General features: G+C 39.5%; 1 protein-coding gene across 2 annotated transcripts; it reads left to right on the forward strand.

Moving 5' to 3' along the window:
• Window positions 1-9,031: 9,031 nt before the first annotated feature.
• On the forward strand, window positions 9,032-16,957 carry cdv3 (carnitine deficiency-associated gene expressed in ventricle 3). Of its 2 annotated transcripts, none has more exons than XM_088322361.1 (5): window positions 9,032-9,465; window positions 12,890-12,963; window positions 13,030-13,166; window positions 13,247-13,409; window positions 16,011-16,957. In XM_088322361.1, the coding sequence occupies exons 1-5, from the start codon at window positions 9,292-9,294 to the stop codon at window positions 16,132-16,134; spliced, it is 672 nt and encodes a 223-aa protein (XP_088178487.1). In that variant the 5' UTR covers window positions 9,032-9,291; the 3' UTR covers window positions 16,135-16,957. The 2 variants fall into 2 exon arrangements, with proteins under 2 accessions (XP_088178487.1, XP_088178486.1); XM_088322360.1 differs by having other exon boundaries at window positions 9,034-9,465; window positions 12,887-12,963.
• The last annotated feature ends 793 nt before the right edge of the window (window positions 16,958-17,750 follow it).

The raw sequence follows: 17,750 nt of genomic DNA on the forward strand, positions 1-17,750 counted from the left end.
CCCCCTTCTTCTTGTCTCGCTCAAACTCCTTTTTGGTAACTGTTTCTCAAGTTAATGTGAGTACCGGCGAGTTGGTTCGCTGCCAGCTAACTGCTGATAGAGATGTCAGTTGTCTGTGAATTCCAAAACATGAAAAACCCTGACTGTATCCTGCGAAGAGATAAATGACCTCAAAAAATAACTTCAATACCTTTCAGGAGAAGTTTCTGTATTGAGGGCGCAGCAGAAAAACATATTGGACTTTGTTGATGAGGTGAAAGTTCTTGGCATGCAAAGTGCAGAAAAGGACAAATGGCTTGCATACCTTGAAAGTCTGATCGCGGATTTTGAACAATACACGAGAATGAATGATGTTGTGATAACAGGAATAGCAATTAAGCCGCAATCTTATGCTGGGGCGGTGACGGCATGCAGTGAGGGGGAACCAGGCTTCGCGTGAGATGTAATGTCAACTGAACAACAGGTGACTGCATTCCTGCAGTCCAAAGGGCTTGCAATGGACCCCAACCCTGCGAGGATTGTCACCCGCTAACCAAGAGAAACGGCACCGACAAGTCATTCTAAGATTTGTGAACAGGAAGCAAGATTGGCATATTAAATCCCAACAATCAAAAAAAGTATTAACGATTTTGTGAATTCAATGCATAGTCCAAGTCTCTTCCCTACAATTGAGTAACATCCCGTAGTGATACTCTGACAGACAACATATTCACCAATGCAATAGAAAACAAGACAACAAGTGCGTTATTGATTACTGATATTACTGACCACCATTCAGTAGTCACAGTATATGACATTAATTGTAGAAGAGAAATAAGGGAACATAAACAGTACAGCAGAACAAGGACATAAGAGGCAATTGCTAATTGAAAATATGAATTAATAGAACAGGATTTGGGGCGGCACGGGGGTTAGCGCGTGTGCGGCACGGTTCTGATGTCATGGGTTCAAATCCAGCTACCAACCTTCCTGTACGGAGTTTGCATGTTCTCCCCGTGCTTGCGTGGGTTTCCTCCGGGCAATCCGGTTTCCTCCCACATTCCAAAAACATGCATGTCAGGTTAATTGGCCGGTCAAAATCGTCCCTAGGTGTGAATGAGCAAGCGAATTGTCTGTCCCTGTGTGCCCTGCGACTGGCTGGCAACCAGTTCAGGGTGTCCCCTGCCCACTGCCCGAAGATGTCTGGGATGGGCTCCAGGACCCCCGCGACCCTACTGATTATAAGCGGTGCAGATAATGGATGGAGAACAGGATTGGGACGAAATATATGGTTAAGTAGATGTAGACCAGGGGTCAGCAACCTTTTTGGTGTGGAGTGCCACTTACAAATTTCCTTGTAAATAAGTGTGCCACACCAAGATTAATGACTCGCACAACATTATTTTACACCAGTCCAAAAATACAACATGGATATACATTTTAATCGTATAACTGACCAATTTATCCTCCACTATTCTTGTTCATCAATCAACTAAAAAAATGAATGTGAATAACAAGTGGAAAGGCCGTTCTTTTAAAATTTCCTTCCTGATTAGTTGAATCTTTTTATTAAAAAATTCAATAATGTCATTAGCAGAATAAGAAGGACTATTTGGGTTAAGTTGTTGTCTGATAAGTTTCGCCACTGTGTCAAACAAAAATTTCGGATTATTCTTATGGTTAATAATAATCCTAGAGAAAAACGATGCTTTAGCTGAGGCAAGAACTACTTTATGTTTCAGCAAGCTGTCACACCAGGCCAGTCGGAAGACCTCCAGCTTTGTAGTCCGCCCTTTTCGTTCAAGTTTACTGCAACCTTGTTTGAGTGACCTGGTTTCTTCAGTAAACCAAGGTGTATGCTTCTTAGGTCGAAATGTATGCCTTAGGAGCGCCACAGAATCAAGAACATCAACCAAAGCAGTATTAAAGTTGTTTGTAAGTGAGTCAACAGACCCAGTGTACAAAGGGAAGGCTGCAGTTACCATAGGTAATAGTTCTTTTAAAGCTAATGCCAATGTAGGGCGGATATTGCGACTGCTAAAGCCTACATTTTCCTTATCACAGTAAACATTAAACAGCACCTCACACTTAACAAGATAGTGATCAGAGATGGCATCAGGATACGGTAACACTGTAACATTTGAGGCTACTACGCCACGGGTCAGAACAAGATCTAGAGTGTTCCCATCTTTATGAGTGGGCACATCAACTATTTGATTAAAACCAAATGTATCAATCAGTGACTTAAAATATTTGCCACGTGAATTTGATGGGGAGTTTACGTGAACATTAAAATCACCAATAATTACAACATTGTCCGCACACGTTACTAAGTCTGTTAACAGTTCCAAAAATTCATCCAAAAAATTTGAGTATGGTCCAGGTGGGCGATACGCACCAACTACATAAATTGGTGTTGACATTAAGGACCTCATAACAAGTGCTTCAAACGTTTTAAAAACAGTAGGGGTACCAGGAGTAAATTTCAACTTACCTTCCGATATAAGAGCAATACCTCCACCTTTTTTGCATAGTCGTGTCAAGTGCGAACTCACAAAGTTTGGGGGAGAATCCTCATTTAACACTACAAACTCATTTGGTTTTAACCAAGTCTCACAAAGGCCCATAAGGTTAAGATTGTGTTCATTAATAAGGTCATTGACAAGTAAAGCTTTGGAGGCTAGTGATCTAATATTCAGAAGGCCAAGCTTCAGCACTGTGGACTGGGCTGAACCCTTTCCCGAGTTTTGAACCTTAATGGCAACCTTAGTGGTAACCTCCACAGGATTATACTGCCAGTCCCGGGTCCTGTGCCTTGCATGACGGCAGATGCGGCCCGAATTCCATACCACAGGAATATTGTTGACAGGTGGAGTAGCAGGATAAGATAAGATTAAGTAAGAAGGAATATTATAAGAATAAATTAGAGGATAACAAAAATTATGTAAAGGAGATATGGAATTTATTAAATAGCATAATTAGAGATGGTGCTTAACAAAACAATTTGCCTAGATAGTTTCTTAAAAATAATATTGAAAATTATAATATGGGTGAGTTGTCGGGCAGTTTTTAATCATCCATCCATCCATTATCTGCATTACTTATCCTCAGTAGGGTAGCGGGGGTGCTGCAGCCCATTCCAGCTCTCTTTGAGCAGTGGGCAGGGGACATCCTGAACTGTTTGCCAGCCAGTTGCAAGGCACAGAGAGACAAGACAACTCACTAGCTCATTCACACCTAGGGACAATTTGAACTGGCCAATTGACCTGACATGCATGTGTTTGGAATGTGGGAGGAAACTGGTGTGCCCAGAGAAAATCCACGCAAGCACAGGGAAAACATGCAAACTCCACATAGGTTTGATCCCATAATCTCAGAACTGTGCTGCAAATGCGCTAACCACTGCGCTGCCGTGCTGTCCAGCAGTTTTATTCAGTTATTTGTAAATATTGGTCCTTAACTGGCAAAAAACATTCAGAATCTAAGCCAGAATGGAGATTACCTGGATAAATTAATTGAGGAGAATCCCTGTTCAATGTTCCTAAAGGTTGTTGAGGAAAATGAAATTATTGACATTGTTCAAAAAAGCAAAAATAAAACATCTACAGATTGCCATGGCATAGATATGTCATTAGTCAAGCAGGTCATTGAGAGGATATCAAAACCACTTTAGCTCACATCTGCAATTTGTCTTTTCTGACTAGTACATTCCAAAATCAAATTAAAATGACCAAAGTCATTGCGCTATTCAAAACCGTGAGCAAACACCACTTCACAAACTATAGACCTATCTTATTCTTGCCACAATTCTCAAAAATATTGTAAAAGCTTTTCAACAATAGAATTTGTGTATTTTGGGAAACACACAATCAGTTTGCAGAGAGTTAGTATGGTTTCAGGCTTAACCGATCAACAACACCGGCAGCAATTGAAAGAATAGAGGAAATCAAAGAGGCAATAGATAACAAGAAAACATGCAATAGTAGTATTCATCGATCTCAAAAAAGCTTTTGATAGCATTAACCATCACACATTATACAATAAACTGCAAAAATATGCGATAAGGGGAATAGTGTTAGACTGGGTAAAGAAATTTTTGATGGGACGGCAACAGTTAGTGAAGTTGGGTAATCATTATTCTGCACACATGGACATTTCATGTGGTGTCTCCCAGGGGTCAGTATTGGGCCCCAAATTGTTTATACAGTACTATATATAAATGATATGTGCAAAGTAGCAAGGGGGTTAAAACTGGTCAATTTCGCAGATAACACAAATATATTTAGTACTTGTGACACTATCCAACAATTAAGAACTGCTATAAAAAAGGAAATGAAAAAGATAAAATTATGGTTCGATTGGAAAAAATATCATTAAAACTAAGTGTATGTTATTTGGCAAAGGTGTAGTGAATATGGAGGTGCGAATAGAAATCGATGGAATTGAAATTGAAAGGGTGCATGAAAATAAATTCCTTAGAGTTATAGTTGATGATAGGCTGAGTTGGAAAGCACACATCAAACACATACAGTCCAAACTTTCAAAAAGCATCTCTGTCATATACAAAGAAAAACAGCTATTTGATTATAATTCTCTTCGCACAGTCTACTGTTTGTTTCTTGCCATACTTACACTACAGCGCTGAGGTTTGGGGAAATACCTATAAAACTTCACTTGTCATACTGGAAAAAAGAGCAATGAGGATTATTCGTCAACTATTTAGAACACACAATTCCAATTTTTATTCAATCAAAACTGCTGGAATGTCCTGACATTGTATCATATCAAACAACAATTATCATGTATAAGGCAAACAACAGGTTATTACCACAAAATATTCAGAACATATTTAGAAATCGGGAGGGTGGCTATGAGGTCAGAGGGAGAAATAACTTCAAAATCTTAAATTTAAGAACAACATTGACAAGTTTCTGTATTTCTGTATTTGTGTGTCAAACTATGGAACAATCTATGTGAGGACCTGAAGCAAATTAAAAATATCCCCCTCAGTTCAAGAAAAGGTACAAAAAATATGATACGTAGTGGTTATAAAGGAGAATGAACATGAACAATTGCTGGGGAATTGAGGTGTATGTGTGTGTGTGTGTGTGTGTGTGTGTGTGTGTGTGTGTGTGTGTGTGTGTGTGTGTGTGTGTGTGTGTGTGTGTGTGTGTGTGTGTGTGTGTGTGTGTGTGTGTGTGTGTGTGTGTGTGTGTGTGTCATAACTGTACTTTTGGAGCATTCTTTCCGTGGCCAGGTGGAGACAAAGCTTAAGGCTTTAGGAGACATCCTGTACGAGGAATGCAGTTGCCGTTTTGGGACAAGAAGGGACAAGAAGCCTCCAAGCAAAAAGGGAGGAGAGAATGATAGATTGAGCAATTAGTGTGGAGGCAGCGCCAACTCCAAAAGCAGTGGAGGAAGGCAAGACAGGAAAAGAAAGAGGACTTGAAGTCACTGTGGGAGGAAGTGAGAGAGAGCCTTTCAACTTGAAAAGACCAGAGTGGATTCACCAGCGCAGGAAGGAGAAGCAGAAGGAGAGAATCAACTTTTTCAAGAACCCCTTTAAGCATGCAAAACAACTGCTGCCAGACAAGAGGAGTTGAAAGCTGGCGATCTCAAAGGCAGAGCTTGAGAAGCATATAAGAGAGCAATTCAGCGACCCAGCAAAGGCCATTCCATTGGGAACCCCAGGGTATGTTCCTCAGCCAAACTTCTTCCACACGCCAGACTGCATTAAAGACATCGTGGCCAAGTATTTTAAAGACTTGCAGATGTGCTGTGCTCACCAGGACTTTACTACAGGATGGCAGCAGCTTGAAGTGGGCATAGCAATGGGATGTTCGATCTCTCCCATTCTGTTTATCACGGTCTACAAAATCATCCTCATCGGGGCTAGGAAGATGGTCAGCGGAGTGAAACTGCCATTTGGCCAAAGGCCACCACCGTTGCGAGGCTTCATGGATGATGTCACCACCATTCTCTGGATAGCAGCATGCACATCAAGACTGCTGAAGAGGATTGACGAGCTTGAAGGCTTGGCAAGAATGAAGGTCAAGCCATTTAAGTCCCGAAGTCTGTCTCTAAGGAAAGGTATCAGGGACGACCATACCATCTTCACAGCAGGGAAAGAGAAGAACCCGCTACTGTGAAGAAACAGCTTGGAGATGGCCTAGCCAGGATCCATCAGAGCCAGCTCCCAGGCAAAAACGAAGTACTGTATGGTGTTACCAGCACGTAGTATACTATCAGGTGATGTGGCGTTTGAAGGTGAGTGCCGCTGCATTCTATCAGCCTTTGATACAAGAAGGAAAAGGTGTGGATGGTTATGGATTTGAGAGAGTTCTCCCACCATTAGGTTAGGGCAGCGGGCACCAAAGTTCAAACAGGAAGGAGGTGGAAGGCAGAAGAAGAGGCCGACCAGGCAATCGGCAGGTTAAAAGATTGCAAAGTGGTTGGCAGGGTCCAAGTAAGGCGAGCAGGTGTCGGTTGGGGCGACACCCCCTCTTTTGGTTAAAGGCTTGGCGGGAGAATAAAACCAATAAAACTCTGGAAGGCTCCACTCACCCGCCAGCGAATTTATGGCGTCTCAGAATAAAACGATATGCCAAAGCACCAAAATGTTTTTTTGTGAAATTATTTTTCTAGTGTTACCTTGGCCAGAAGAAACTTCACGTTGTGGGAGGGTCACAACGCCTACTCTGGAAGCTTTGCTTTGACATTGTATTTTTATCTTCCTTCGTGATCAACAGCAGCTGGTATTAGTTTGTATGGCGTTGTCATGTGAAGCATCATTGCCCCCTACATGTGCATCAGGACAGGTGCAACAGACAAATATGGCTGGGTACTGGAGAAATTGGAAATTTGGCTTTGAAAGTGCTTTAAAAGTGCTCGAATTTTGCCATGAAAAAAGGTGTATGAACCCTGATTAAAACTACATTGCTGAACAGTATTAGTAAAGATCCTCTATTATTAATTTTGTTTTGGCATCTTCCTGTGGTCACATATGGTAACCGTCGACATATACCTCCAAAGTTGATCCACTCATTAACTCTTGTATTGTTAATTTTTTATCTTATGTGTGCCACTTTTAATAATATAAAAAATGTTTTTGTTTTGTTTTTTCATAATTGTTAAGTCATGAAATAATTCACATTAGCAACTCAGCAAGGAAAGTATTTTGGTGTCAGGACCAGAATGAAAACAGGACCCAATTGCGTAACGTTTACCACAAGTTTTATTGAAGGAAAGGGGACGGGCTGCGCCCACGATCCAGGGTTCGCTGTACGCGGGAAGCAAGTCGCTCTCGTACTCGGACTGGTCGGTAGCTGGGACTGGGAGAGCAAGGTGTGGTCGGGGTCGGAAATGGGTCGTAAACCTCGACGGTTGAGCAGACGTGGGCATGATCAAAACAGGTCGTACCCGGAGATAAACGGGAGTAAAAACGGGACAGGCGGGAGTCAGGGTCGAAAAAGTCTAGTATACACTGAGGTTTGCAGACGGACTGACAACAGGGGATTGACAGGATTGGGTTTAAATAGGGACAGGGGGCCAATCAGAGCCCGCAGCGGTTGGCGCCAAATGAGCGGGCACAGGAGAATCACATCGGTAATCATGACATTTGGACCAATATGAATTAGATTAAATACAATTGGTAAAACTCATCCTTGATTTAAAAAAAAAAAAACGGAGCTTGACTCAGCTAGAATAACAACTACAATTTTTCTGCTAGTCCAACGAAAATGTTTTCCAAAATTCAAGTATATTGTTAATATATTAAGTTACTTTATATGACTTTTGGGTGGCTGGGCGGTTAGCATGCAGCTTCATGGTACGGAGGTTCAGGGTTCAATTCCAACAACTGTAGCCTCCACGTGCGGAGTGTGCATGTTCTTCCCATGCCTGCAAGGGTTTCCCCCGGACACTCAGGTTGCCTCCCACATTCTGAAAAAAACATGCTTGTCTTGTTAATTGGGCGGTCCAAATTGTCGTTAGGTATGACAGAGAAAGTCAGCACTGTGTGCCATGCAACTGGCTGGCAACGAGTTCAGGGTGTCCTCTGCCCACTGCTTGATAGGCTCTAGCGACCTTAGTAACAATAACCGGCGCAGAAAATTGATGGAGGGATAGATGAGTATGGTTTATTGCCTTTTTTAACACAGTAAGTGTATACAGGTTGTATTTTTTAAAACCCTATGCGTGGGTGAGTGTATGAGGCACATACCTGTCAACCTCCACGGCTCCATGCCCTTACAAACTGTCGTATTTTCCCTTACAAAATACAAAATAATCTTACACCATTTTTTTTCAAACGTGTTTATGTATGTTGTTTAACATGTTATATTGTACTTTTGTTTCGTTATATCATATATATTGTTAATTAACATTTTGTTGCGAGATCCTGAGCTGCTCGACATGAATGAGGTTTATTATGAAAAAAAAGTTCAAAAATTAAGTAGCTTGGACGTTCACTGTAGAAGGAAAAATACATGCAAATATAATTAAGTAGAATAATACATTCAAATTATTAATTCTGTATTAAATTATAGTTGGTAATATACTGATTAAAGGGATAACCACAAACCTGTCTTTTTTCATTTTCTCATTTTATACTTCCTTTTTTCTTAACTTCTTTATACAACATAATAATTCGTAATATAATGCATCAAAGCAAGAGAGCCGTTTGAGAGTCGGCTCTTTTTAATGAGTTGAGCCGGAAAAGCCGGTTCAATTTTGCATTATAAATTAAATATTTTGATACACACTGAGTTGTATTGTAATTCATCTGAAAAGTTCTAAAAGAATGAAATCTGTAAAGTAAATTAATGTCGAAAAGTCTACACCGTTATATTAAGTTTGATCAAATATAAATATGATACTCTTAACTCTCGTGTCATGGAGTAAAAACTATGAAATTATGTTTTTTTGTATTTGTATTGTTTTTAGAAATAATTTGTATGATTATCTTAATTTTTCTAATATGATAAATAGATTAAAATAACAATTATGAATGTTTGTAATATGTCCTTAACACTTCCGGTGTTATATCAATCTACTTCCGGATCACGATGCTGATTTGTCAGATTTTCTGTGCGGTGCATGGCATGTCTGACAGGAAAACTCACGACTCTTCGCCGAATATTATTTCCCCCCTAACAGCATTTAAATAGTTTGAACGAACGAAAAGCCAAATAACCTGTGTGTGAGCATTCAGTCCGCCTTTCTCCACTCACGCAAACGATTTTTCCTCCTCTTGGCGTGTGTCATAGCGCCAGTGTGCTTTAAAAAAAAAGCTAGCGGCTCCCCGGGTTGAAAATGGCGGATGTGTCAAGCGAAAAAAGCCTGGACGATTTTTTCGCTAAAAGGGACAAAAAGAAGAAGAAGGGCAAGGCGAAAGAGTCGCTCGCCTCCTCAACGGGCCTGAAAAAGAGCAAAAAGGAGAAAGAAAAGTCGTCCAAAGGCGACGGGCTGGACTCCAAAAACGACAAGGTAACGTGTTCGAGGCGTTTTTTGCTAGATAACTCTAATTTATAAAAATACACGACACATTATCAAATTATACCTTAAGAATATATAACGATTCGTTAATTCAACGAAGAAATGACGACCAGCTATATCCCATATGCTTTCCACCGTTCATGTGACTATGCGCTCTTGAATCCTTTTAGCTTCTTAATCTGATACTGTAAATAATGAATAGGGAATACATACTTAGGTTGTAACACGTGTTTGTGATTTTTTTACTTTAAATGCACATTCTCTTACATCGCTGAGTGTTGGGAAAGAAGGGCGAGACGCCGCCATTTTAGTTTTTTTTCAGCGGTACGTAAGTCATCGCGTTACGACGCGTTCAGGTTAACGGTGACGACCATGTGCGTTCGTAGGTCGGAGCACATTTTTATTACAGATGGTCTCTCGAAATGGTAAATGGTCTGCATTTATATAGCGCTTTTCAAGTCAATGAAGACCTCCCATTGCGCTTTACAATGTGCTTCACACTTACCCGTTCACACACACTCACACACACCAAAAGCGGCCATGCAGCAATGCAAGGCGAAACAAATTTCGCCGAAAACAAAACTTCTCTAGTCAACACTAAATTAAAAAAGCACTGTTCCAGATAATGATTATTGTGATTTTATTTTTATTGATGCAATGAAGAGTCATACAATCTGGGATCATAAGTTAACTGAAATATGTTTTTTAAATTCTAATATTATTGGCTTAGTCTACTAAAATATCTTTTCATAATATATTGAGATATCATATTAGGTGTATGCAATAACCAGTTACATCAAAACAATAAAATATTTTCAATATTCCATTTGTTTTGTAATGAATCCAGATTGTAGGTTTTTATTGCATTACAGATAATAAGGACCTTGATCACAAATTCTAATTTTACAACTAGTCACTAAATACACATGTTTACAATTATATTAAAATATATAAGAAAATAGACATATTACAGATTCCCATGATTAGTCTGATTAAAAAGGTATTCTGGGGCGGCCCAATTTAAGTGGGGCACTGTAGAAGAATTGGTTCTGAATAAGCTGTTTAAATTAGATTAAAATGTCCTTTAGCCTAACGTTATGGTTTATGATTATTAACAACAAATTCTCTATACAAAACAAGGTCTCTGGTTCTCTTTACTGCATGTTCATATTCAAACTTTGAAACAATGTTGATTCTCGGATTAAAAATGTGTTTTAAAACTGTATTGTGGCAGCACAATATAAGAATTTGCTGGATACACGCATTAAAATAAAATAAAATTGTCTTTTGCCCAGATGTGTGTGTTGTTGTTATTGACAAGTAAATGGTCTGTAATTTTGGTAAAATACACAGATTCTGGTTCTTTTTAATGCATTCTCATTTTTGTTTTTTCTGTAATTTTACTGCACCCTTTCCGATAAACACAGTAGTAAAAAAACAGCACTGAACTTCTTCTTTTACTATCTGAGCACAAAGACACTAAAAAGCCGTGGTGAATTTTTTTAAAATCCCAGTTTATACAGCAATACCACTGTTTTGAACATAATCCTTTCGGGATCCGTGTTTGAATACCAAACATGTTTTTCCGTACAGAATGTTTATTTTTATACAGCCCTGTGCATTCTAAAATATTAAAGCCTGAACCCCAAAACCCCTAATTCTCGCAATACAAATAAAACACGTACCTAAACAATTAATTATGTGTGTAGATATTAAAGATAAACTTAATAAAGATGATAATATAAAACAATTTGGGAAAAAAACATTCGTCCCTATTTTGCAATATATTATTTGTATAACCCGCTGTTTTCCTCTCTTCCTTTCCCTTATCTATAATTTTCTTGGAACAGATTTGGCAATAAAACACTTATTAAGGAAGGCAGCTGCCCATAAGGTGAGGAAGCCGTGGAGAGAGCCCTTTTGCTGGCTCTGGAGTAGGAGAGAGGAGTTTAGCTGGGGACCAGCAGAAGATGGGCAGTGACTGGCCATCATTGCCGGCCCGCCAACTCGAGGGCGTTGTGGTTTAGGGTTGAAACGCCCAGTGACAGTTGGACACCACCTGATGACATTTTCTCCTGGTCAAAGGTTACAGTCACTCTTTGAGCGACTGCAAAGTTAGCACTGATTAGAAGTGTATGTAATAGTTAACAATAAATTCTCTACACGCGTTGTCAGACCGAGAACCTCTAAATTATGACAGAGCTACAATAGCCAAAATGGCCGCTTGTCTCACTTGGTGACGCGCTCAGGTGTGCTATTTTTGAGTCGAACACTAGTTTGTTTGAATGCACAGTTGTTCAAGTGCCGGGGTACTGTATATGTGAATTTAAACCAACACTATCACATACAAGGAGCTCTACATGCTACTTATCGCAAAGTGTGCCCAGTTTGCAGGAGTAGCCTCCCGATCTGACTCAGATACAGCACTTTCATCATCTGTTTGCTGTTATTGTTTTAGTGAAAGGTGTCATCCTGCTCTAAAGGGATGAGCCAGGCCTCAGTAATGACTGGAAGTGGCATGTGACAATACTGATACTAAGGGATTTTTTTTTTGTTGAAATACATTGGTTTTCAAAACATTGCTAGCCAAGCCCTTATTCTTAGGAATAAAAATTTCACACAAGCCCATTAAAATGGTAATGGGAGACTAATGTTTATTTTGGACGTTTTTTAAACTCCAAATAACAACAAGGAACAAGAGAGATGCCAACACATAAGATAAAAATCTCCCCAAAAGGAAAATTAGTTATTTGACATTTTACCGGGTAATTATTGGAAGTATGGTTAATGGTGGTGTACACAACTTGAAATTCTGCTACTTTCTGCCGCCATCTGCTGGCTAAGTCACAATCGCAGCTTCAGTCAGCTCATGTACCGATAAACTCTTCTTTTTCCATCTTTTTGGGGGTTTAGGTTGGCATTAAGACTATCTAAAACAGACGTTTTCTTACTTTTGCCATTTTCAGGCTACACTAACAAAAAAAAACGGGAAGGGCATGAAAACCACACTCTGCCCCATCTACTCCCTACTACATTTCCATGTTCCATGTCCCGGGAGATGCTAAAAGAAACATGAAAAGGCACAGTAGAAAAATATTTCAAAGGCTTTTTTAAATCAGTTTGGCATTGTTAGTACATTCTTATTAGAGAAAAATATTCTACTTTCAAACGACACACCTCACCTTACCATAGACTCATTCAACCACTAAGAAAAATATTTTTACTAGTAAAAAAAATATCACACCGACCAGCACAGATGAGCTATTTTCAAAATGTGTCTGCGGGCACCTCAGCTGTCCTTGTGCGTGGGGGCACACTGGTGCCTGTGGGAACCATGTTGGAGACCCCTGCTCTAGTTAGTCCAACTGTTGTGCCACCTCAAATTAAGTGGCCTGTCTTCTCTTCCACTCAGGAGGATGAGGAATATAAAGAGTTTGAGGAGAAAGAGGTAGACTACAGTGGCCTGAGGCTCCAAGCAATGCAAATAAGGTAAGAATGAAATGTTCCCTCCCTAGTGCGCCAATGTGTCCTTAATGTCCTGCGTCTTCCCTCAAGCGACAAGAAGGAGGAAGATGTCTACGAAGACAATGACCAGAATGAGGACGGGGGCAACTCCATCGTTGAGGCAGGGGACAAAATTTCCGGCCCTTGGAACAAATCTGCTGCTGTACCTGTGCCGGCTGCAATTGTCGGTGAGGGGTAACTCTGAGTTTGGAGATTTTTTTTTTGTGTGTGCAATTAGATGGGCCATGCTAATTTTTTTCCACTGCAGAGGAGGTGGAAACGCCCGAGTCCAAGGCGCCAGGCGTCTATCGTCCCCCAGGGGCTCGTTATAGCTCGTCCAAACGGGGCCAGAACCAGGGGCCTCCGGAGATATTCAGCGATGCCCAGTTCCCTTCCCTGATGGCCACTGGCAAACACGTGGAGACACGCAAGTAATTCCAAAGAATAATTGTCCAAATGAAATATTTAGGAACCAATAAAACTAGATGCACAACAAAACCTGCACTGGTGAAAATAAATTAGAGAAAATAAGTTGTGGGGATTTTTTTTAAAGTAATAGAAAGTTAAAAAATTCCGGATTTGGCAAAGCATTATTTAAGAAGTAAATTAATACTTCACCTGCACACCCAGTAAATATATTACTTTTTTAAGGTGAAATATTCTTTCATTAAATATATTCACAACATGTTTCTGTAGGGAAAGCTAGGAAATGGTAAAATAAGAATAAAGATTGCTACATACAAAAAATACAAACCTAGAAAACAAGGAGTAAAAGCACTATGACTTATGATACGAATACGAACTCAACGGCCATGATTTTTTTGGGGGGATTTTGTTTTGCGTTATAAAGTTCTTTAACAATCCCATTAAACCATACTAATATACCATGGGTGAGCAGACTTTGTATCGTGAGCCACATTGAGTTAAGAAATTTGGTAGATTGCCTGGGCCAGAAGGAACTTTTTTTTTTTTTAAATATATTAAATGCATATACCAGAAATTGGTTTCGAAGCATACAGAATTGAGGAAAAAAATAACCAGCTGTTTTTAGCTTTACATTTGATATTTTCTTTTTTTCTGTAGTGTTTTTGTGGTATTACTTAAATCATTTTGTAGGATTACTTGGGTATTTCTATGGTTGTAGTTCTGTATTAGTATTTTTGTAGTCTTCCTGTAAAAGTATTTTTGTAGTCTTCCTGTAAAAGTATTTTTGTAGTATTTCTGTTGTATTACTATAGATAAGGGTTCTTCAAGCTTTTTAAGCCGAGAGCTACTTTTCGTGACCAATTAGGGCAAAGGGCCCCCCGTTTTATTTACATTTCTAACAGATACTTGGCTAGACGACTTGCTAAATAGCCAAGAAGATACCTTGGTGGGTAGAGGTAAACAGGTGATGAAATAAAATTGAGCTAGATAGCTAGCTTAAAAAAAAGCCAACCATATAGCCGGATAGAAAGCTAAAAAAGCTATGTGGTCAGAAAGGAGTTGAAAATGGGGGTCAATACAGTGAAGAAAACAAGTATTTGAACACCCTGCTATTTCTCACACTTAGAAATCATTGAGGGGTCTGAAATTTCAATTGTAGGTGCATGTCCACTGTGAGAGAGATGAACTAAAAAGAAAAATCCAGAAAACACAATGCATGATTTTTTGTAACAATTTATTTGTGTAATATAGCTGCAACTAAGTATTTCAACACCTGAAAAAATGAATGTTAATATTTTGTACAGTAGCCTTTGTTTGCCATTACAGAGGTCAAACGTTTCCTGTAGTCTTTCACCAGGTTTGCACACACTGCAGGGCGGATCTTGGCCCACTCCTCCACACAGATCTCTAGATCAGTCAGGTTTCTGGGCTGACGCTGATAAACACGGAGTTTGAGCTCCCTCCAAATATTTTCGATTGGGTTCAGGTCCGGAGACTGACTGGGCCATGTTAGAACCTTGATAGGCTTCTTGCTGGGCCGCTCCTTGGTTTTCCTGGCTGTGTGCTTCGGTTCGTTGTCGTATTGGAAGTCCTAGCCACGACCCATCTTAAATGCTCTGATTGAGGGAAGGACGTTGCTCCCCAAAATCTCACAATTCACGGCCACAATCATCCTCTCTTTATGCAGTGCACTCGTCCTGTCCCATGTGCAGAAAAACATCCCCCAAAGCATTCTACCACCCCCATGCTTCACAGTAGGGATGGTGTTCTTCAGATTGTACTCTTCATTCTACTTACTCTTGACACGCTTAGTAGAATTATGACAAAAACATTTGTTTGATGAGTAGATTCTCATTCTATTCTCTTAATTGCTTAAGATTAATGATCAATACTTGAATGAATTTTTGTCCATAAAATCCATGAACTGGAATTTACTTATTTGAATTTTCATAACAACTTGTTATTACTATGTTGTTACTATGTTATTACCAAGTTAATATTAAAATTGTTTTCAAGATATTCAGTCAACCCCCCAAAAAATGTTTACTCTGAAATCTCATCTACCACACTGGTGAGCTTTTTTCAGAAAAGGTCCGTCAACTGTCTTTAGGGGGCACCTTGTTGGACACCCCGGCTATAGACTTCATTGTTGTAGGATTTCTTTTGTAGGATTTTTGTAATATTTTCGTGGTAGGATATTCAAGTACTATATTTGTATTTTAGTGAAGTAGTTAGGTTTCCTTTTTTTCCTTTCAGAATTAAAGCAACGTATATAAGGTTCCTGTTTTTAAGCACTAAATTTGATATTTAGTTTTGTAGTAACATTGTAGTATTTCTGTAATATGTTTGTAGTGGGCACACAACAGGACAATGATGAGAAAGCTGGTAACAAAACAAAAATTTTGGTTTATAGTCATACTTTATTTAGGATTTTCTCTTGTTCTCGTTCTCTCATTCTTGTTCTTTCTTCCTCCTTGTTCTCTCTCCCTCTCTAGACTAGAACTTGGTTTGAATTCTTCTATCCCCATCTCCATAAATAAATGGAAGAAAAATTAGTTTTCACTTTAAAAAAAATATTGTGTATAACTTTTTTCTATTTCTACTAGGGATCGCGAGATTGAGAAGACCTTTGAGGTTGTGAAGCACAAGGGCCGCGGCAGAGATGACGGCACTACTCCCGTCCAGCACCTGCAGCTGGATAACCAATATGCTGTTCTGGGGGACAAGTAAAACCCTTATGTGACGCCACTGTTTGGGGGGGTCGATCCCGCACCACCCGCTAGACAATAACAAGGAAGGAAACGGAAGAATTTAAGTCATCACACCAAACATTCTAAGTGGAGGCGTCCTCCAAGAAAGCAAAAACTTTATGGACTCCCTGTAGCTCACTGGACTCCATCGAGTTGTTTCTACAAACTTGTTCCTGCCAGGGAGGGGAGTAAAAAAAATCTATTTTTCTGCGCATGGGGTAGTGGGGTGCATCTGGACTTAAAGTGAGTGGGGCAGCAGCCACACTACCTCCACTAAGCGGACTCTCTGCTTTGATTGACGACCCCTGCAGCAGGGATCTGCATAAGAGCGGTCAGGGTGACGGCGCTCATACAATTCCCTAGTAAAGTGGCCTTATGGATACGAACAGGAGTGTCCTAGGAACAAGATGTACTTGAACTCAACACAAACGGAGAAAGTCTAGTTTAAAAAATATTAGGTTTGAAAGTTTTCAAATTTTGTTTCTCTCATCTGCAGGTTTTTTTCGTAGAATAATGCCGGATGCAACGTCACTTCACCTTTCGCTGGACAATAATACCAAGTAGTAATCGTTTGATTTCACACCTTAAAGGTAACTGTCCGTTCCGTGCGCTTGCAGTTAATTGAGCTTACATTTTGCTCGGGAAATTATGATAGAAGTGTTTTTGTGTGTGTGTGTGTGTGTGTGTGTTGTTTTCTGGGGGTCGATTCTGTATTGATTAAAAACTGCGATACGCTTGTGCTTTGAGTAGAAAGTTTGACAAATATGAGAGACAATTTATCCAATAAAGCTAATCTGGAAGGACTGCTTTTCTGAGTGTGGAATATAGTCTTAGAATTAATAGAAATGGGTAATGAAGTACTTGGTGACGTCACTGATTTCGTCGATTGTATTATTCCATTCTTCCCTGTTATTTCAAACAAGAAAACGCCTGTTAGTTTATAATACAGTCTTACATATGAGGTGAGTAGTGTAAAATATATTACACTAGAATTAAACTCAAAACTCAAACATTTTTGCACAAAATATCTTGGTGACTCTTTTTAAGGCGCTATTGCTGGCAATTTCCATAGGCCACAACTCATTCACTTCTGGGGTCTTATGTGGTACGAGATAATAGAGGTAAGTGTTATTTTATCATCAATAATTTCAGCTTTGTTGCAAAAATAAACATTTTTATTGTTTGTCATTTTAAGTTTTATTTTAATGCATTAAATGTACTTTGAGCAGGTTGGCCCGCCAGTAACATAGTAGATCTGTTGGTCGTACTTGGCCGTACTTTTATTACATGTAGAGGTAATGGACTAAACGCTATCACGTGGCTAGCTGTTGAGTTTTATTTAAGAAGGACAAAACCTGGCAGTATTTATTACACTTGGGTAAAATTATCAACATTCCTTAATTCTCAACAATTTTGTACTACTTTTTTAATTGATATTTTCCACAGCATTGAGGCCTCAACTATTTCCGGAGAATTTTGTGAAGCGTCATTGTCAAGGTATGTTTCCTTTCAGATTTTAATTACGTTCCCCCCATAAGTTTTTTTAATATTTGAATTTAATTTAATATACATTTAATCTGCCTCGAGTGGGTTGGT

The sequence above is a fragment of the Urocampus carinirostris genome, chromosome 18 (genome assembly GCF_059441175.1).
Source record: "Urocampus carinirostris isolate Australia breed hairy pipefish chromosome 18, RoL_Ucar_1.0, whole genome shotgun sequence".
NCBI lineage: Eukaryota > Metazoa > Chordata > Actinopteri > Syngnathiformes > Syngnathidae > Urocampus > Urocampus carinirostris.

What these genes read in the sequence shown, in the direction of transcription:
- cdv3 (XM_088322360.1), top strand. Translation starts at nt 9,292, where the DNA reads ATGGCGGATGTGTCAAGCGAAAAAAGCCTGGACGATTTTTTCGCTAAA. An exon ending in CTCCAAGCAATGCAAATAAG is followed by an intron (nt 12,964 to 13,029) that starts GTAAGAATGAAA and finishes TCTTCCCTCAAG; the next exon opens with CGACAAGAAGGAGGAAGATG. An exon ending in TGTGCCGGCTGCAATTGTCG is followed by an intron (nt 13,167 to 13,246) that starts GTGAGGGGTAAC and finishes TTTCCACTGCAG; the next exon opens with AGGAGGTGGAAACGCCCGAG.